The 22,118-nt window shown below is 38.0% G+C and overlaps 1 protein-coding gene across 1 annotated transcript in view; it reads right to left on the reverse strand.

Annotated features, from left to right (window-relative positions):
• LOC149943503 (gamma-aminobutyric acid receptor subunit beta-like) overlaps positions 1-17,989 on the reverse strand; it is a 182,789-nt gene extending 164,800 nt beyond the window's left edge. Inside the window, exons 1-2 of the mRNA XM_090174893.1 lie at positions 17,633-17,989; positions 10,093-10,175 (exon numbers count right to left, since the gene is read on the reverse strand). Coding sequence (XP_090031019.1) covers positions 10,093-10,175; positions 17,633-17,715 — 166 coding nt within the window. The 5' untranslated portion in view covers positions 17,716-17,989. The remainder of the gene's footprint in view (positions 1-10,092; positions 10,176-17,632) is intronic.
• Between the last annotated feature and the right edge of the window lie 4,129 nt (positions 17,990-22,118).

Below are 22,118 nucleotides of genomic sequence, written 5' to 3' on the forward strand. Positions count from 1 at the left end.
TATAAGATTTTTTCTGATTCTAAAGGCTTATAAATTACTCGTAATTCTTATAAAACAAAACTAGATCCAATGCTTGAAAATAATTCAATAGTTGATTTTATAAAATAAAAAGTGGTTTTGCCCAACTTGTTAAAATGTAGCTCTTACGTCACAAGATCCAGCTATATTAGTTTATTCTTAGCACGAGCGATTTGCACGCACGCTAGAAAAAAACTATATTTATCTGGCGAGTGTAGCGCGCGCTCGTAGATTTGTAAAAGTAAAACAATAAGGCCACGTTTCTTTATAAAAAGAACTATTGGCGTTAAAAACGAATTTTATATTAATTTTATTTGTTCAAGCGTTACTAAATTTAAATATTAAAACTAAGCCTCGGCTCCAAAAAACGACCAATCTTTGAAACTTGTCTAGCAAATGCGTTTGTGTGCCTAACACGTTTTGGAAATAACTTCTCCATTCATACGGTGAAGCTTGGTTTACGACCCGTATTGGCTAACAATGTTTCTGCAAAATATTAATACAGGAACACTTCGGGTCCCCTGAAACGCAAAAATACTTCTTATCATTCCTCTAGCGGCTAAAGAATGTGCATGTGCGGAAAGAGCAGCCTTTTTAAATATAGTTCCGTATATTAGCGTCTACAGATTGTTAAATGTGGCTGCTGTGTGCGCAGTAGCTTTTATGTATATTTTCCCCGATAGAGGGATAGAGAGAAGAGTGTTTCGCGTTGCTAGAGAAATTCCTTGACACCGAAACGTCCCTGTATTAAAAATAGTATAAATTACCATATTTTTGGTTAGTCAACGTATTTAACATTTATGCCACCAGGGTAATTTACGCCAGTGACGTTTAAAAAGAAGTCGTAGGCTCGTAGCGGTGTTAGCAGACGATTTTTCGATTTAGTTCATACTACATTATCGACCATTTTAGACTTTTTGAGTTTGAATGCTCCTCATACTAATTTTAAGGCGCTGATTCTAAATTTGAAATCCGTATTTTTCTATCCGGTCTAGTTTCCGAGATGCGGAAATGCAAAAACGCATTAAAATCGAAAAGTTTCGATAATACTCCGCAGAAACCTATTAACGACCTCCGAATTTTGCAGAAACGCATTATGTTGTTAGTAACCAATTAAGCCACGCTCACACTAGAGCCTAAAACCCAGTTTAGGTCGGTTTGAACATGGGCCAAATAATGATTTATCATTATTTGGCCCATGGTTTGAATGCCAGTTTTGACCGCCTACGAGAATTCTTGGTTCACACGTGCGAAATCGCTTCACCCCGGTTCGCTTATAGCCAAGGCTTAACGCCATTTCAAATTATGACTAGAATTTTGAAAATACTAAAATGTATCGCAAAACAATTAGTTAATCATGTTTACTATACTGGTTAAATTATCCTTACGCCGCCGCCTCTGGTTAAATTATCCTTACGCCGCCGCCTCTGGTTAAATTATCCTTACGCCACCGCCTCTGGTTAAATTATCCTTACGCCGCCGCCTCTGGTTAAATTATCCTTACGCCGCCGCCTCTGGTTAAATTATCCTTACGCCGCCGCCTCTGGTTAAATTATCCTTACGCTGCCGCCTCTGGTTAAATTATCCTTACGCCGCCGCCTCTGGTTAAATTATCCTTACGCCGCCGCCTCTGGTTAAATTATCCTTACGCCGCCGCCTCTGGTTAAATTATCCTTACGCTGCCGCCTCTGGTTAAATTATCCTTACGCCGCCGCCTCTGGTTAAATTATCCTTACGCCGCCGCCTCTGGTTAAATTATCCTTACGCCGCCGCCTCTGGTTAAATTATCCTTACGCCGCCGCCTCTGGTTAAATTATCCTTACGCCGCCGCCGTTGAAAATTTGTCGGCACGCCACGGCGCGGCGAAGGCTCTAAAGGCTGATCACTTTTACATCCTAGTCTGCTTTTTCGTGTGTCAGATATTATTGAAACTCGCTTATAATCCAAGCAGGGAGTACAGAACGGGAGTCGTTTTGCCAGATCTTTTGGGGTTCTCAACCAAGAAGCCAGAGAATCGAGGTGGGGTGGGTTGAAAGTGGGTGGAAAGGTTGGAAAAATACGGGACAAGATACGGCTTTTTGCGCCATCTACCTAATTTTTGTGGCTTTGTTGTTTATGGAGGAAGTGGATGCTGCCGTCTTTCATTAGATAACGTAAATCCTAATTGTAAATATTTAAATTATCTTACGACTGGCAATATTCCAAGTTTCTTAAGTAAAGCGTATAATTTTTAGGATACAATACAACTTAAATCATAGTACTAAATCAATGTAAATATAATTTTGTATCATATTTCAAACCTTAAGCCTTTGCAATGATTGGCTAATATATTTCCCATTTTTGCCTTTAACATGGCATTTTTAAACACATTCCCTAAAATAGAAAAATAAATGATATAAAATAATTATAAGATCTGTTAAAATAATTACAATTTTTTTTTTTGACTTTTGAAAGTCGATTTATGTAACAATGGTCCATGCTTATTTTCACCACGTGAGTGTAAAATTTGAATTTCTCAACAAAAATCGCATGGCCGCTGATAATAGATGGCGTTAAATAGTCGAGGTGTCCCGTATTTTGCAGAGGCGCCTGCTGAAGTGTAGCTCATTGCAGCAGAACCAAAAAATCCCCCTCTATTCATCTCCCGTTCTGTACTCCCTGATCCAAGACTCGACTGAATTAACCCTAACGTTCGTCCGTGTTTGGTGGTGCCTGAGCTTAGACGACATTTTGATTTCTGCTGGATTAGGCTGTTCTTTATTTTTGTACCGGATAATCTGAATACAAATTTTTAAATCCGTTTTTTGATCTTTCGTTAAACGCTCAGCATCGACGAATAACATAGGGACTCATAAGGTAAGCCAAACTCCCGGCAAAGAAATTTCCCAAGAACGGTCACGCTAAACGACTGCATCGCCACCTCGCGAATTGTTAAGGAAACAAAAATATAGGACAATATGGCTGCCTCCTATAGCTCTCTGTTTATTTACGAAAAATTTAAATTTTGTACGTATAATGACGGTAAAAAAGTGTTTTTATGGCGACTGCAAGAATGATTCAAGGCGCGAAGTTGAGGGAATTAAATACTATAGGTTTCCAAACCCTAAAAAACAATTTACAAAATTTGAATCGTGGTTATTGAACAGCGGTTATGACTTGGCCTATATTGATAAATTCGACTACAAGAAGAGTGCGAAATATGTTTGCTCACTACATTTCATAGGACAATCTGGACCAACTATTTTAAATGCACATCCAGTTCCACTAATTGGAAAGGTAATTAATCAATCTGTTTATATTTATATGCTTCTTTAAATTTATTAAACTTGGTTTTTCAAGGTTATAATTTGGAATGAACGGCGTTGACTCGTTTGGTCGTTGCCATTTTGTCCTAAATTTCTTACTGAAGAGAGCCGCGCTAGAGGGCGTGTAGTTAGTTAGGCTAGACAGAAAAGGGCTAACATTTTTATGCTTGCCTTATGAGTGCCTATGTTATTTGTCGACGGCTCAAGCTTCTTAACCGAAATTAAGATAGTTATCGAAGTTAGTTATTTGAGTCATAACAGGGTTGCAACATGTCAGGGAAAACAGCGAATTTAAAAATGGACCGAAGAATTCAGGGAATATTAAGAATTTGTAATAATATCAAGGAAAAGTCAGGGAATTTTAAGAATTTGTAATAATATCAAGGAAAAGTCAGGGAATTTTAAGAATTTGTAATAATATCAAGGAAAAGTCAGGGAATTTTAAGAATTTGTAATAATATCAAGGAAAAGTCAGGGAATTTTAAGAATTTGTAATAATATCAAGGAAAAGTCAGGGAATTTTAAGAATTTGTAATAATATCAAGGAAAAGTCAGGGAATTTTAAGAATTTGTAATAATATCAAGGAAAAGTCAGGGAATTTTAAGAATTTGTAATAATATCAAGGAAAAGTCAGGGAATTTTAAGAATTTGTAATAATATCAAGGAAAAGTCAGGGAATTTTAAGAATTTGTAATAATATCAAGGAAAAGTCAGGGAATTCAATTTTCTTTTGATACTTATTGAACGTAATTTTACTCTAGATCTATAACAAATTTTATGATTTATTTCCTTGAAAGAATTTTTTCAATATTGCAATAACCTTTTTATTTGGTGGCAGCCCTGCATAACTAAAAAGAAAATAGCCCTAGATTGATGAAATATTACAAAACATCATTAGCCGACCAATTACTCTCGCGGGCAGGCCCAACGAGCTGTGTGGACCTCTAGGATATCTAAATATAATTCAAGGCGCGGAAGAGCTGAAGGCCACAGAATTCGAGTGTTAAATCGAAGAGCCAGAATTAATTACACCTATTAAATGGGGGCAGGTCAGGGTCCCTTAAATTCGGAGGCACGAGCTGCGGCTAACTCAGCTCATAGGTAAATTGGCACTGGACACACTGGGAATTTAAACTAAGACTTTACCCAATAGGTTCGTGACCGATCTATCGGTACTCTAAGAAGAGATGGATTATTTCTGCTTAGCCGATCGCTAGATTTGTCACGAACCTAGAGGATAAAATCTTATCTTACATCGTCGTTGGCTAATTAACCAGATTAGTGGCAATATTAGCACCACCCATCGATCGAATGTACGTGCTAAATAGTAATCCACGTGACTGCATCCATTGAGTTGCGAATATTAATCTACAAGTCCAATCAAAACGTCGGATTTCAGTATTTCGCGAAACAAGTTTAAAAAAAAAAGAATACTGCCGTCTGCTCCCAAATGACGAGAAAACTTTATCATTCTACCCGTGGCGCCGTCTATCTCTCAATGGTTCGTTCAAATAAGACGCGTTTTCCGGCGAAAAGATTGTTTTTTCAAAAATAATGGATGGCGCCACGAGTCATATGATAACGTTTTCTCGTCATTTTAGAAGAGACGGCACATTCGTAATTTCCAAAAACTTGTTTCGCGGGGAGCAGATTTGATTGGATCTCTAGATTAATATTCCCAACTCAATGACTGCATCCCGCATGAAGGTGCTAGCCGTTTTATGGATCTAGTACAATTGAAAGGGTAAACTACGTAGGAACGTCAACAATAAGAGCTTTTCTACACTTTTATGAAGCAGTTTCTACTGCCAATTTTTAGATTTTGCTTGCCCAATTAACCTATATCGTAAATTATTAAAACAAAACATACGTAAAAATGCTTATCTGAATTGAATGAGCTAAAACCAAAAAATGCCCATTTTGACATTGAAATGTTTAGCCATGTGGTATAGTGACTAGGGCTAAATTGAATAATTATGGTGGCACATCTGTTGTTGTCGTATATTGAACTCACTTTTGGTAATGAATTAGTATAAGTTTTAATTTACGCGTATGATTACAGCCTCCGCCTTTAGGGGCACTGCCCATTAATACGCACCACAGGCACGGTTCGCGCTCTTTCTATTTGAGAACAGAGTTCATTTCTTAACCTTGTAAACTGGCCGAGTGTTTAGTATTCCGAGCGGTCTTTCGCCGGTCAAGCGACGTATATGAAAAGAGTCTGGACCGCACACCCGGAATCTCAAGTAGGGGCGCAAGCCCGCGCGTTTTCTAAACACCGGAGATAACACCCTTTTCCTAAGTAGGGCGCTAAAAGGGATTTAACCCTTCTAAGATAACTTTCGTTGGCTGCCACCAGGCCTACTAATTACTGTGGAAATGTATGACACGTTATACTTTACTCTACAGAAATTTGTACCTCACTTATTGAGATTGATTCGTATTGAACTGTTTCGAAAAAGACTGCCGCACGTATCTCGTTATTGTGTCAGTTTCGGGGCGTATGATACTTTTGTGACAGATGTTTTAATTAAAATGTACTTGCTAAAGTCACACGCGTTATAAATGCGATGGTTATTTGTCCAAAGTGCCTTGTAAAATGAAATCCACCATTTGTAATTCATTTAATGTAGGAAATACTGTAAATGTAATTATCAGAACGTCAGCAACGGAAACGCGCTCCTTGTCAACTTTGCGTCATATCAAGTGGTTTTTTGATCAACCTACAGCGTGGAAGCCTCAGCCGTGGTCCAGCCTCGGTTCTTCTCCTAGTACACCAGAGTGCTGCGGGTGGAACACTTCTACAGGCGCTGGTAGGCCAAAAATAGACCAATGGGAGAATTATAAACCTCAGCCGTGGTCCAGCCTCGTTACTTTTCCTAGTCTAAAAATAGACCAGTGGGAGAATTAGAAGCGCATCTTCCAAATGCTTTTTCGGGCGATTGGATAGATTTGCGCTTCTAATTATCCCATTGGTCTATTTTGGTAATACCAGCGCCTGTAGAAGTGTTCGACCCGCAGCACTCTGGTGTACTAGGAGAAGTACCGAGGCTGGACCACGGCTGAGGCTTCCACCCTGTATGTCTGGATTATTCGTGACTTAATTGGTTTGCTATTTTATCTGTCTTATTCTATTGCCTGGTGAAGGTGGGTCATTCAACCGCCAAACAACCACGTGTGGAGTAATGTTAATCCTCATGGCGCTACCTGAGAGCAAAAGTCAAGTAAGTCGAGATACGTGACTATTGAAAGAAATTAAAAATAAGAATCCTCGAGTGTTTTTAAATTAAGATGCCTCAGTACAAAATTTTCAATACATGTTTTCACTCTATTTTATAAATTTTCATTATTAGATTGTCATTGTTATTTTGCCAGATTTCGAACTGGTTTTTCTCAAATAGGGGTTTTCAGACTTGCTTGACTCTTGCTCTAAGGTAGCGATTGGGGAACAAGTCCCATTTAGACTAAACGTGAGGGCACGTGCATGGATCAATTTATCGTTACTTTTTGATTTTTTATTGTTAATTAATAGAACGTTTAACTTTTGGTTTTAACAAAAATTGAGAATTTCTGAAGCATTAGGAACTTACGTGCATAATATGATTTTAATATTTTTATATCTTTTTACTTTGCTTCGGGAAAGCAATGTTTTTCATGGCTTTATATTATATTTTGGTGCAAAATAGTGTTATTTTCGAGAACCAACTACATTTAAAGTTATACTTTACAACTTTCTCATTGTAGCGTCTTATCTACATTGCAAAAACTAAAACTTACCAATTTAATAAGAACAACGGAAATTTCTGAATTCTAGTTTATGTACCGATCAAATCTAAACACCGAGTATAACAATACAGGGTGTTACGGATAAGAGTACCGAAACTTTCTATATGCATTCTATGGGTCTCTATGAGTAAAAAATGTCTAATAAACATAGGTCCTAAAGTTCTTCGTTTCAGAGATATGGGCTCCCAAAAAACTACCCCAAAACCCGGACACAGCCTTAAATCTGGCAAACAATATTCTTCCTTGAACCAAATTGTTTTCATTAAACTATCAATTGTTTTTTATCCGTGAGGCGAGAAACTTTAATAACAAGTGGCAAAAGTTCATTAATGTCCTTTTAGAAGTAAAATGAGTTTGAAGACAAAGCCATTTTAATTTTATTGACACGGTTCCAAATAAAATAAAAACATTTTGTCGTTACGAACGAGGGGTAAGACAGTCTCAGATAGTCTGTACACCGAGTTCGTGCATTTAGCACTGTTAAAGGTACATATTTTCAAGAGTTCGCGAGTTCCATTTAGCACTGTCAGAGGTACGGCAGTGTACACCGAGTTCGCAGAGTGTCTTACCCCTCGGTTACGAACGAATTTAATTATCAAAATTAAAGATAAAATGTCATAATATTTCTAAAAGAATGCTTTTAAGTTTGTCTAATTCGTTCTGTGGTTAATATGGCCCGTCCGAGAACGCTTATTGGGTTAAAAGTTCAAAGATTCAATCGTTCGTCTATTTGGTAAAACCAGTCGAAATATTATTTGTACCTCTCTCCAGGTTACATGCCAATCACAAAAAAAAAACAATGTTTAAACTTTGTGTCGATCTGACACCAGTCATTTAGGAATCTACTGCTTTGAGTTTCTAACCCATTTTTCTTGAGCCCGTCCGTACAATAAGCGTTCCTAGACCAATGTGCCATATTAGCTACAAAACGAATTAGACAATTTTAAAACCATTCCTTTAGAATTTTTATGACATTTGTATCTTTAAATTTAATAATTAAAATCGTATCACTAAATTAAAATGGCTTTGTCTTCAAACTCATTTTACTTCTAAAAGGACATTAATGAACTTTTGCCACTTGTTATTAAAGTTTCTCGCCTTACGGATAAAAAACAAATGATAGTTTAATGAAAACAATTTGGTTAAAAGAAGAATATTGTTTGCCAGATTTAAGGCTGTGTCCGGGTTTTGGGCTAGTTTCCTGGGAGCCCGTATCTCTGAAACGAAGCACTTTAGGACCCATGTTTATTAGACATTTTTTACTCATAGAGACCCATAGAATGCATATAGAAAGTTTCGGTACTCTTATCCGTAACACCCTGTATACAATGTAACGCAATGTAAGAAATCGTAACTTGATTTTAGATAAGTTACCAAATTAAATAGTTTACAAAATCCGGTTAAACAAGGACTGCCTTTAACAGGAAACTCAAAACCACTTTTATGTCCCGGAACATTGATTGTATATAGGGCTATACAGCAACAAGGACTGTTAGTCCACTCGCGCAAATAGAAGGATAATGGGATATACCTCGTAATACGATGTAGTCATAAAGACCCGTAAGTATCGATTGGCTATAGCTATCAAGTAAGACACACCCATAATCACTGCTTCCTACGCAATAAAAACCACGACATTGATAAGCAAACAAGTCAATGTCACGCCGCGCTTTACAAAGCGTGGTTGTTTAAATCACATTTTATGACCTAGACTTGACCCTCTCGTTCTCCTTTGTTATAACCGTCAAGTAAAGTCAATCTTGGCTGGCGTAATAACGCTTTGCTATTTTTATTGGCTCCCGATATTATGGCTTATCCGCTCTTTGACTAATACAGCCTTATCCGCGTTTGTAAAGGTTAAAAATAGCTGGCTGGCCTTTTTGGGAAAATTTCGGATTCAAGAGCTGAGTCGGTTGCTTGTACCTTAATGCCAGAGCGGATGTTATGGGGAAAACCTTACCATTTATGCATATTATTACTTCGAAATATCGTTATGCAAAACAGGAAATGATGCTTAAAAGCCTAATGAATAAATTGGAAGATTTTTCCCACACTTTTTTGACGCTCTTTATTTAGCCCACGATATAAATTTGACGCTTTTTCGATTTTGATCGGCTCCGCTACTAAGTATATTATTGGTTTAATGTTGCAGATTTTATCCGGATATTTAAATAAATTTACAAGCCAAATGCATTAACACTTTCGAAATCGACCCTCTCTTTTACGGTATCACATTAACGTGTACTGGAATTTTTGGAAATCCGCGGGTTTTCAGAAATTTGTTATTTATTTTAAGAGTGAACGCAATGCGTCGCAATTTTTTCAGCAATCAAATTTATTATCACGTTTGGCAAAGTTAAAGGGTAGAAAGTAAAATACATTTTTAAAATAAAATAAAATAAAATTGGAATATCTGATAATATAAAATCTTAATAATTATTGGGTAAGATAAAGTGAAACGATTCAAATATAGAAGGTGATCAGATTCGCTAATGCCAGGGTTGTAGAGAGATGGTTCGGTCACTTAGCAATTCTACCATAGGACAGTTTGTCTAAAGAAAAAGTGGCAAATAGATTACGCGCCCGTCACTGTGTAGCCCCTTCAGATACTTATGGACTTTCCCCCAATACATAGAAGTACTGAGGTGCAGCCTTGTTTATAGGAGATAGTGGGAAATTTAAATTTTACAAGCTAACTGGGATCGCTTTAATTTTTGTTTCGTTTTTACACGGTTGAATTTTAATTAATCAGCGAACATTTAATTTTTGTTTCTCAAATATTTATAGGAACTGAAATTCAAAATTTGTATTAGAATTGACAATAGTTTTGCCTTTTGGCTCTTAATTAGTTTGCAATTTTCAAAAATTTGTTAATGAATTTATGAAAAGTGACAATTAATTAATTTAGAAATAATAAAGAACCGAGTTCGATCGACGTGAAAACTTGGTAGTGTTGAAATGAAAAAGCGCTTATGAACGTACCTCCATAGTTGGGTCTAACTCTCTTGTCGTAGCCCTTTTCGAAAAAAGCGTTTAGAATTTTCGTGATGTTTAAACGCTCCTCGCTGGAAAGAAAAATCAAAAGACGTGATTTTTATAAATTTAATCTTCGATCCGCCTAAAGCGTATGGATGCCTATTCTTTGGTGTTTACATTTAAACCACGTATTAGTTGTAAATTTTTACTGTCGTTTATGTTTTAGGGATTCAACCTATCTGTTATTTCGTAATAATTTGGCTCGGACGAGCAATTTTGAAAGTCAAATGTGAAGTTTCATTTTGATCTTTTTGGCCATCCATTAGGGGACATTTCGTGTGTTGACTCGTTCTACGTGTGTCTACGCATTGCTGCAAAAGAGAATCTTTCTTCTTTAAGAAGCGCCTAATATCGCAATTTCACCTTTGTTTCGAATTAGAGTCACGTTACGGCAGGGACTTTTGTTATTATTGGCCTTTTTCATTCGAAATTTTTGCCAGAACGTAATGAGGTCTAGCAATTTGCGATAGAAACACCAGCTCGTAAATCATATTCCGTTTTCTTCAAATTAAAAAAGAACCTCAAATACGTTGAAATTAAGAACGATAATTCGCTTTGCGCTTTTTAAAATGTACAGCGATTGTTATTTTAATATTTTAAATAATAATATGGTATAAGCTAAAGCTTATGTATTCTCCGTTTGGTGTTATTTGTAAACGAAATTTAGTGGTATTCAACTAAGGTTACTAAATTAAAAAGACTGAATTTTTAGGGGTTTGATTTACGTTAAAGGGGAACGGTCAAGCTTGAACCAGTTAGAAAGCCCTATAGCCCGTTAAAAACTAAAATTTATGGCGAAAACCCCATCAAAAAATATTGAGTGGTTAATTTTTAATAAAAAAAGAAATTTCGGGAAATTGAAAAGCGCGGTGAGACATAAAAACAACGTAAAAGGGCGCGCTGCTGAAGACGCAAAAAATATGTTTTGCACGCGCGGCGCGTTCCTGTTATAAGAGCCCTTAGCCTAAATTGCGCGATTTTAAAAGTTAGGATAGTTCGCAAATCGCTCATACGGGGTTAGGGGCACTGGTGGCAGCCCCTAAGATGGCGGCGAAAATTCAAACCCAAACAACTCGCGTTATTTTTCGTTTCAACTTTTTGGGCCAAAAGCTATTTTTTCAAGACAAAAAAAGGTACGTGTTAGTATATTGAACGTCTTGTTAACCATTTGATACAGAAATAAGGCCATATTTGGAAAAGCTTGGCCGATCCCCTTTAAAATGTCTGAATTTTGATTTTACCACATTTTGGCCAGAATGAGTTCCCAAGAATATCAGACAATAGCATAAGCCTCTGATATCAAACTGAAATACTTTGTAGCGAAAGTTCGCCTGCTTTTTAATCACAAACGTAAACGTACTAATTTTAACCAAAAAAACTTTGTCTTTTAAATTTCATTTTATTTCACTCAATTTACGCCTTAAAAAATACAATAGATCATTCTATAAACTACTACTTATGTGGTTATTTACTTTTGTGTATAGAGAAGCAGTAGGTTTAGCCCGATTTTTCATGAACCAGGGAGGCTTAAAAAAGGATTATCTGGTAAACGTGCCAACCTAGTTGTCGGGATAAATAATGGATTTTTTATCACAATCCTACTCATTTAACGGTTATAGTTTTATACAAACCATTATAAATAATTAATTAACTATATCTCATTGATTTGGTAAATAATTCAGTTATGGACTTACTATATTTTGAAATATACTATCTTAACGTAGGCTACCTTAGCTATATTTTGAAAATCCAGGTTATGGGTGACGCTTCAGAAAATGCCAATCAAATAGGAATGAGCATAGGCAGAATTTTTAAAAACAGACGATAAATAAGTTTGAAAGTCCTACTGAAGTTGCGCTATGTTCTCTTTGTGAAAGTGTTTGGCCTGTTTAGCTAGGAATTTATAGTAAGGTCTTTTCTCATTTTGCTTGAAAAGTCTCTATCGACCTCCAAAATCGGTTTTCGTGGCGCAATTACCAATGGCGTCGTAGTTTAATTTAAAGTAAGAATATGTAAATAGTAATCCCCGAAAACTTTTGATTAGCTTTCTTTAAAAACTGGGCTTTTCGGCCTGCCAACTTGTCGAATATACATAGCTAAAGCTATAGGTTCTAGTTCCGCAACTGTAATATGAGATAAACTTTTTTACTACTTGAACTTCGCATTTTCGGTATGTTATTTTTTTTACGCGAATTTTTTCGCCGTGGGTTTTTCCAGCATCTCTATGAAGGGGCGATGTCGCCTTACTCGGCGAATAATCGATTTATACTTGAACCATTTGGCGAAGGGAATAACACATTTGCGACTACCTTTTTCCATTTCTCTCTTCCGAATAAAAAACTTTAGCCTCCTATTACAAAACAGAACTCGTAACGCCCCTATATTAATGCGTGTAGACGTCGCGTAAGTAAAAGTTACCAGTTCAAGGCTTACGTGACACTGGGACGAAAGGCGGCAGTCAAGGGACTAATACGGCGGACGGGTTTAACCCTTTCCCGGGCTTCGATTTCAACTGTCAGCTGGATATTTGCTCGAACCGCGCTAGAGTATAAAGGTACGCGCCTGGCCAAAGAGCCTTGAGGAAAAGCGCACACGCAGGCTCTCGGTATAAACTCATTACCGAGTGGGAACGCTATTGCCTACCCCCACCCCTCTGACCGTTTCTTCTGGGCCGCCAATATGGATTTGGAATTAAATTTATATCAACCACTCAGGCGGACCACGTGGGCTCAGCTCCGGAGAAAAAACGGGCGAGCAGCCACCTCGAAAAAATATGCTTTAAACAGACGAATTTAGATTCGGTTATTCTTAGCTGCATCTTATAGTTTCTTGTTGATGTGAAACCGGTACAAATTGCAGGAACTTGCAGAGCCTGGTGGTCCCAATTTGAACCTTACTTCCAAGTCCTTCTTCGTAAACGCGTAGTTTTCTATGAGAAATAACGGATCTCTTGGAGCCCGAATTATCAGCTGCGAATCTACGACTAGGCGCACTAGGGCCCCGATATTTGGGGCCCCATTTTTTCCCACTCGAGGTGATGCAAAACATTGTAACATATTGAATTAGGTTTCTAGAGGTATACAAAATTGGTTCCAAAATAGGTGGGGTGGCGGAGTGGTTAGCGCTTTCACCTCGCAGCAAAAGGAGCCGGGTTCAATCCCAACTTGTGGCACTGGGTGAAAACTCGGAATAACTCCTTCCGCGTTGAGTTTGCAAGTTCTCTCCTCACTGGTTAAGGGGTTTTCCCCCGAGCTCTTCGGTTTCCCCTTCCATAAAAACTTGTTTAGGTTAACGGTAATAGTGAGTGTAGGGAGCTGTTGGCTCGCGTGGCATGAAGGGCTTGCCACCACCCTCATACGCGTTGTAACCCGTCCACCTGAATTAATGGTGGAGCCTTGGGTATTAGCCTAGCTGATTATTATTATGATATTATTATTTATTACTGGGGCCTCAAGTTGTATAAGTTATTGGGAGTTATGGATTTACCCGGGGCCCGGGCCCAAATCTAGCATTATTAGTTTAACATTTTATATTTTTGGATGATCCTATCTGGTCATCAATCTTGGATATTAGACAACAGATTTTCGTCTAAATCGACCTAGACTAAAGCTGCGCCAGTACTCGAACATCATCGAGAACTCGGTCTTTTTTTAAGTGGAGAACTTGACCTCGAATAAGCAGTTCGAGAATACTCGTCGATTACCGAGTACCAAACAATTGCATATTCGGGTACACGAATACTCGAATAAGCTTCTCTCTAACCGCGTCGAGTATTGGTTTTTTCTATCCTCGTTGCTTCAAAGTTTATTGGGGGGCAATAAACGGTACCTACAAAGTTGTGGAAACTGTGGTTCATTTAAATTAAAGGAACATTTTTCAGCATTGAAAGTTACTTTAATTACTTGAATAAAACCAGCTCCTATTCAAGTTCTCGATAACCCGACTCGTTAAAAATATTACTCGTGGTTTTTTTTGTTACTCGACTCGAATAAGAGAAAGTTTCCCCTTAATCAAGTACTCGATTACTCGACTCGACTTCAATATTACTCGACTCGAATACTCGATGACAAAAAATTGATACTCGATTGCCTAAAACCACTAATCGCACAGCCCTAACCTAGACACGTGAAAGTTCATTGAAAAGTTTTGAAAATACTATTATAGCCGTAGTTGAATCTCGAGTACGGTACATCCTTTACTTCCGGTCCGCGCTAAATTTAGCTTCTATCGTTTCATTTTTTTGACGATGGTCCCGGTGGCTTTGAACTCCGTTTCAATCTGAAATTTCTTCTTCGTTCTTCCTTTTGCCCTTCCGTTTTGGGAAGGCGGATGCATCTCTAGGAATCAGCATGTATTAGTCGCTCGGATGTTCGGATCAATAATACTTAAAGGAGAAGTCGTAGAGCGAAAGGGGGATTCGAAGGTCCTGGATTCTCTTTCTCCCGACGATGAGCCTCCAGTCGCGACCTTTTCCATCCCTCTTTCCATATTCTTTTTCCTCTTTTTCCGGTTGCTCGTTTTGGGAGCGAGAACGCTGTTGATTCCAAGTGGTTCCTTCTCGAGTGCCTAAGAATCTCCAGCATCCTCGGATTGTTGTTTATAGTGATAGGTTCCTTAAAGATTTAACCCCCTCTGGTACCAGCCTTTTTTTTGGAATTCTTCCAAATGTTAGCTGTTGCTTTTCTCCTGAGCATTCTCTCTGAGCCCAGCTCTATGGCAGATCTCTCAACAAAGATTATCTTCCTGAGAATCTATCACTGGTGGTAAGTGTAGGGAACTTCTACATGTTGTAACCCGGCCGAGTCGCTAGATGACGTGGACCAAAGGTGGTGCCTTGGGTATTAGCCTAGTTGATTAGCTTTAGTCCCATTCGACCGAAATCCCATTTGACCGAAGGCGGTTTTTGAGGTGTCCCATTCGACCGAATTCCGCCGAAACGTGCGGTTTTTATGTGTCCCATTCGACCGAACGCTTTTATGTGCCCATTCGACCGAACGCTGCTATATAAATTGGCTTTTGCTATGTTTTCAATTTAGTTACTGAAGTCGTTTGCAATGGAGCGGATAGCTAATAAAGGAGGGTATATATATCTAACCTAACCTAACCTAACCTAACCTAACCTAATCTAACCTAACCTAACCTAAAGATGGATCTTCGATAGTACATACCTTATAAAAGAAATACCAAATCACCCCGCCAACTGGGCTACATTTTAAAATTCTTTCGGTCGAATGGGATTCAGTCGAATGGGATTTCGGTCGAATGGGAATAAACGAGTTGATTATTATTATGATTATTATAATTACTGACCCAATCCAAATTTACAGTTTTCTCTAATTTCAAATATCAAATGAAAGTATAAATTTGTCGAAATGTTGTTCAGTTCAAGTCTTCTACTTAAGGCTAGGTAGTTAGCACTTTCACCTCGCAGCAACAGGAGCCGGATTTGATCCGGACTGTTGGCACCGAATGAAATCTCGTAACAAATCCTTCCGCGTTAAGTTTGTGTTGAGTCTTTGGTTTCCCCTTTCCGTAAAACCTTGTTGAGGTTGATTAGTGTTGGGAACTGTTGGCTCGCTTGGCATGAACCCCGCCGTCCTACGCGGTTTGACCTGGTCACCTGGATTACAGGCATTAAAAGCCGCTAGCTGATTTAGGCTTTTTGTTTTAGACTAGCTAATTAGCATTTAACTTCACGAGTGTTACCACGTTTATTTATGCATGTGTACATATTAAAATCTTTAAGATATTTTTCTTTTATTGCGGTAAAAACAATTGTAAATGCACGTTCATTAATACAATGCAATTTGAGACCCTAGTTTTATTGGTTATATACAGCTGATAATATTTCGACGTTGCCAGTTAAATCGCTATAGATGTTATTTCAATTAAATAATGGACGATATTGTCAACTAACCTGTCCGTCGTGGAATATTTAAATCGTCGCCAGGGAAGTTAATGACGGAAACAATCAAAATAATGTCGCATAAACTACACTACTACCTAATGTGCCCAAGAAATTTGGCAGAAACGAATTTGTATAATTTAAAGCGGATCTTCCAAAGTTAGTGTTTGCTGTTCGTAAAAACTATATCAGCGTGCACTTTCTGAAAATAAACTAGGCTTAAGTATAGAACGTGTCACGCTATTCACCGAAGCGTGAACGAGTCCAACTAAGTCTACACAGCAGACTTGACCCTACCAATTGGCTCTAACCGAACTAGCTCTTAAGCCCCCGTTAACTTTTCATTCGCATTGTTTTCAGAAATGGGGTAATAGTATTTTTTATCGAGTATAGGAAACACGTTTTCGCTGTTGGCCTAGAAAGAAAATGATAAAAAACTTTGGTCATTTCGAGGTTTCTTATTCCCGATAAATCCATAAGTCACGCTGCTCAGAATCTCGGATTTATTTCCCCGAGTAGTGCCCAGTTTAGTCGTTCTATACGCTTAGCTCGAAAACTAATATATTAAGCCTTGTTCATTAAGTAGTCCATATAATTGGCGATATAATTCGGTTCCTGACCACAAGGTGGCGGTTATTAAGATTTCGCGTTAAAGTGTGCATGCTTGTATAATGCCGGAACAGTATGAGACTGTTTTAACACAGGCGCGCGGTACTAAAACTTCTCTGTTCCGTCGTCTGTACATTTCCATATTGATTTTTTAAATGAGGCCAGTGTATTAAAGGCATACGCTAAGCTTCAGCGCATTTGCATTTTATGCAAAAAAGAAAATCAAAAATAGTGTAATCTTAAAATAGCATTGCCATTTTCCACCCTCTATCCAAATGTATTACTATCGAAAAACGGCACTTTGGTGGTGTGGAGCTTTGCTCAATATTTGTCTACTTCATCGCGTTATTTTAAACGTGTTTGGTTATTGAAATGGATTGATTTTTGCATAATTTACGTCAACAGCTCCTATATAGACCTTGTAAATAAATTGATTGAAGTTCAATGGATAATTTTTACATGTTTTGGCAGAATATGCGAGTATATTGCCAGCGCGAAAGGTACATGGACTATGCTGTATATAAAATTTTTACACGATATTGAAAAGTGAGGTCATGGTTTAGGTAATTAGAAACTGAACAAACACGGTAAGCCATTATATTTACGATGGTATCAATTGAATACAGCACCAGTTGCCCAAAATAGTTAGGAATTAAGTTACGAAATATCACCAAGTAGTTTAATAACACCAAACGGACAATTATTCAGACATTGTGTTGAATCCTACCAGTTCTACACGCTCTACCTTAATGTAGCTATATGTTTGCAAACTCTCCGTCTGCTTATCGGAACCAGAACAACGACACGAATATGATTTGGAGACAGACCATGTGTCTTATAGACACTTTCGCGGACATTATTTTCCGGATGTTTGCCCCGGTTCGTGAGCTCATTTTACGAGATAACAGTATTGAATTGTTGCGTAAAATAGTTTATGGTTTAAGTAACCGATGGTATAGTCAGATTACTTACCCTAAAACGCGAGTTGTACTCGTCATCAAACCAATAGCCATCAGAATAAGCCATCTTCTAAGGCAGACCCGCCAATTTCTCATTCTTTTAGAAATCAGGTGTTATGGTTCATACCTGGGCCTCGCGCGTCGCGTGATCATCCAAGACGCGACATCCGTCAACTGCACTCGGAGCCCGGACGACAGACGTCTTAGTCGCCGGTCAGCGATTAAGCCTCGGCTTCCGATTTACCGGTAGACATAGTTCGCAGCGAGAGACAACCCTCCGAAACTCGTCTTTGAATTTTCGATTTCGCTTCTTTGCGGATCACAATCGCGGATCAAAGAGGCTCGCAATCCGTCCTCCGATCGTTTACATTATCGACGCGAGAAGACGGGGCTTCGAACCAGATCGCGAATCGGAGCGTTTGATTCGAAATTTATCGTCATAACGTCGGCGATTTTAATATTTTCGAGCTCGCGCGGAAATTAGAAAAAAGTCGCGGTTGAGACTTCCTCGAAGAATTCCCGAATACTTGTCCGGCGGTGACTTGGAAATTAGGGCTTTTTAAAGAGAGACGACGGGTCTTAGACGGGGTTTACTAAAAACGGAGTTGTGTGTTACGCGTGGATTGTAGAAAAAAGGAAGGTATTTTTCCCACCTAGGCCTAGAGCAACGAAGGGGTGGTTGAAGGGAACAACATTTTATACTCTATCGATCCTCGCGCGGGGCTGCTCTCAGTCAACGCCTTCGGAAAACGCCGGAGCGCGCCGCACCACACTAAAACAGCGGGAAAGCTTAGACGCGTTTTCAGTGACGCCCAGGTCTCCATGATTATTGATCGGCGATCCTGCGTGTGTACATATATACGAGAAAGGGCTTTCCCAGCTGACATCCGAGTCGTGTTGGCCTACGGACTTGATTTTGCTTCAACCGATACCGCGCGGTTCCTATAGTCATTCTGGCTCCTGATTTTCACCGAGTCTGCGCGGACGAGCAAGTTCAAATTCGGCGGCGCAACTTTCAATTCGGCGAAACGTGGACAATTGACGACTCGCGAAATGACCTAAACCTGCTCTTAAAACGTTGCGGGACGTGTGTACCATCCAGACCTACTTTCCAAAGCTTACGCTATTAGCAAATGGCTCTCTGATTTTAAATTAAAATAATTTAATTGCATGTTCTGGATGTCTGTATTGTTGAAAATATAATTACTATTGGAGAACCCGTGTGTGGACAATTGCGGTACTATTATGACCCACCAAAAGATATTGTTGGAAAGGTGTGAAAGGCATAGGGGGACTAATTAGTCGTTACTTCGGACACGAACCACTAATTGGCGCTAATTAAGTTGCATTGTCTGAACGGTTCTTTGTATAATAATTGTCGAAAACATGGAAAAAGTTAGTTTTTCCCCACAAAATGTTTCCTCAAATTTTATTTTTTGCCATAATCACATTATCTACAGTTTCCGACCTCTTTCAACCTGATCAAACAAATATTTTTGCTTCAATTAAATAATTTGTTGGCCAAAATCACTTTTACCCAAAAACCATGGAGAGCCACCGATTTCAATGATATTTTACTAGATATTTTTACACAATTCCCAGCTCTTAACATCAAAATAACTAACTCGTCTGTCACAGTATCATTCTTTTGGCCAGGGCACCCAAGATTACATTTTAAATTAATATTTTTATTTTTACTTACTGATTTATTACAATACCAACTTTTAACTGTATTTTAAGCTTTGTTTTATTTAAAACATATAGAATAGTTCAACTCAGATAAAATTTGGTATAAAAAATCATAATTTAGTAATAAACTAAGAATTAATAATTTACTAAAATTAGAATGGTTAGTAACTTACTTCAATTTGCTATAAAATGTAATTTAGCCATTTTACAAATTAGTAGCGTATAACTTCCAACGATACTTCTCAACACCTCCCAGCAAGATGGGAAATTGAAATTTTCTACTACGTTCTAGACTGTCGTGAGTATTAATGGAAACTTGATCATCCCTGCTAGGGTTATACTTCCTTTAAGAAAATCAATAACTCCCAAACATTGACATTGCTCAAGTTCTGGGGCTAAGATTGATCTACGGTTTTGCAACTCTTCCGGTTGAAGTGTAATGACAACAGTGGTTCCTGACTATGTACCCCGGAACCACAGGTACCGCGAGGTGGTTTCTAAGAATTCCGCGGAATGATTAACAAAAATAAGGAATCCATACCTCTACTTGGAATGCTTATCGCGGCAGATTTTCGTCTCGATGTGTCTGATGGCTTTTTTGACGTCACTAAAACAACTAAGTGAAAGGGGAGCGTGCGCAAACGGGATTTTTACTCTCGCAGGCGAGGCCAAAGCCGTCTGAGTGATCTTACCATACGCAATACGGCAGGATAAGCATTCCAAGTAGAGGTATGGATTCCTGTAAAAATATATAACATGTTAAAAACCTGTTAACATTATCTTTTGTGTATAAATTTAGTTATATTTTGATAAGTGCTTTTTTAATTTAGTATAAAATTATATTACATTATTTCCCTGCCTTTTAGTATAAATATATTAATAATCAAATAAACATTGACAAGAACATTCTGAAGCAACTAAGAACAAACAAATGTAGCATTTAGGTGTGGTGCCGTGATTTTACTATTTATTATTCAGACCACGCCTTCTAAACATTTTGTAGCGCACTCTGTTGAATTAAAATATTAAATATTGAATAGCATTAAACCATTTCAAAATTAAAAAGTTTCGTTTAAATAATAATTAGTGGTAATAATATGTTAAATATAATGATTTATATTAGAAAAATTCATTTGAATCATATCAGATATAATTTTTAATTGTAAATATATTCAATTTCCATATTAAAAAATTATAAAATTATATTAATTTAAAGTATAATTCCTGTGGGTGTTTGAATACTTTAGGACCTATAATGGACAAAAATTTACAAAAATGGAAGCAATCGTCGAAAAATAACTGTCAAAATATTAATGAACCGTTAGTAAAATGTTCGCGAACGATCCAGGATGATACAACCATTTCGAATGCAGTCGATAACTCGTTTGATACAGACGAATCTGTTCAAGAACCCACACTCTACTTTAATTGTCAAACCAAGTGTTTCCAGTGTAGGACCGAAAATTATCAATAATCGAAAATTTCAATCCGTGGCTCAATCACGTGAAAAGGACGTCGATAAAGCTTATTGTAAAATTTGTCAATCTGCTGTTACAGACAAAACTGTTGTAGGAAATGTTTCTTCAACTGAAAAACCAACATTAATTTGTTAATGACCGATTTTGTAATTGGAAAAGAGCTATTGAAAGGTTCCAAAAACACGAACACAGTACTTTTCACAGAGCTGCTTCAAATGCTGAATGGTTTTAAAAACAAAGGCCAATGTTTCAACATCTGAAACAGTCTTGTGAAGCCTTAACGAAAAAAATTTCTTTTAATTTGGATCTTGACTAAAGGGTCATACGAACAAAAACTCGAACTTGTATCAACTTTTACTCCGGCGCTCGGAAGATGTACCAGAAGTAAATGGATATCACACGATGTGATCAACGATAAATTTCCTTTACCATAAGTGGATAATAAACATAAGTATGGCACAGGAAGAATTCGGTTATGATAGTCTGTCGTGGAGCGATTGCGAAATAGGAAGTTTCCGAACAGGAAACTCGTCCCTTCCTACTCTTTCCGTTGGCAAAATAGTTGGTTAGTTTGATGGCAAGAAATACGAGCGTACACGCGTTTAGGTTTGAAATCAGTGGTGTAGTTGGGACAGGGCGTCGCCCCGGTGCTTTTTCAAAGGCAGGGCGCCGCCCCGGCTTGGTTTTTACATTTTGCCAGGGCGCTCCCTTGCTTCAATTTCATTAATCATTTTTCTCGAATAAGGGTGTGTGGATTTATTATATATTTGGCCCGCAGGAAAATACCATAACAATTTCAAATCGTTACCTAGGTACAGCCAGCTTTGATCACGCTAAAAATCGAAGTTGGACGTACATTTATAGCGGCCGGTACAGCCAACTTCGATTAAGCGCGAAATTGAAGTTGGCCGAACCTAGGTAGCGTCCCGGTTCTTTTTATAATAATAATTTTTTATTTCATCAGATAAAGAAAGCTATACACTTATTGTGCCCTGACAGGTTATGAACAAGCAATGGACAAGTAATTGAAAGTAATAAAACACTAAAGTTTACAGGCAAAAATAAATAAAAGATTACGTAGACATCGCTATAGATAAATACACCCAGTACCCAAACAATATATACACACACATTAGCGCCATCCGCGAAACTTATCTAAACGTGCCTTAAAGGCAAACACCGACGATTTAATTTTAACGTACGACGGAAGACAGTTCCAAGGGTTAATAACGCGTTGGGTAAAGAAAGTACGCCGAACCGTACTGAGGCACCTTTTTTTAATAATGGTGGGAGCTTTGCGCCCTGTCCATTTGAGGTCTAAAAATTGCGCTG

Source organism: Leiobunum rupestre, chromosome 5, assembly GCF_980474605.1.
Source record: "Leiobunum rupestre chromosome 5, qqLeiRupe1.1.hap1, whole genome shotgun sequence".
Taxonomy (NCBI): domain Eukaryota; kingdom Metazoa; phylum Arthropoda; class Arachnida; order Opiliones; family Sclerosomatidae; genus Leiobunum; species Leiobunum rupestre.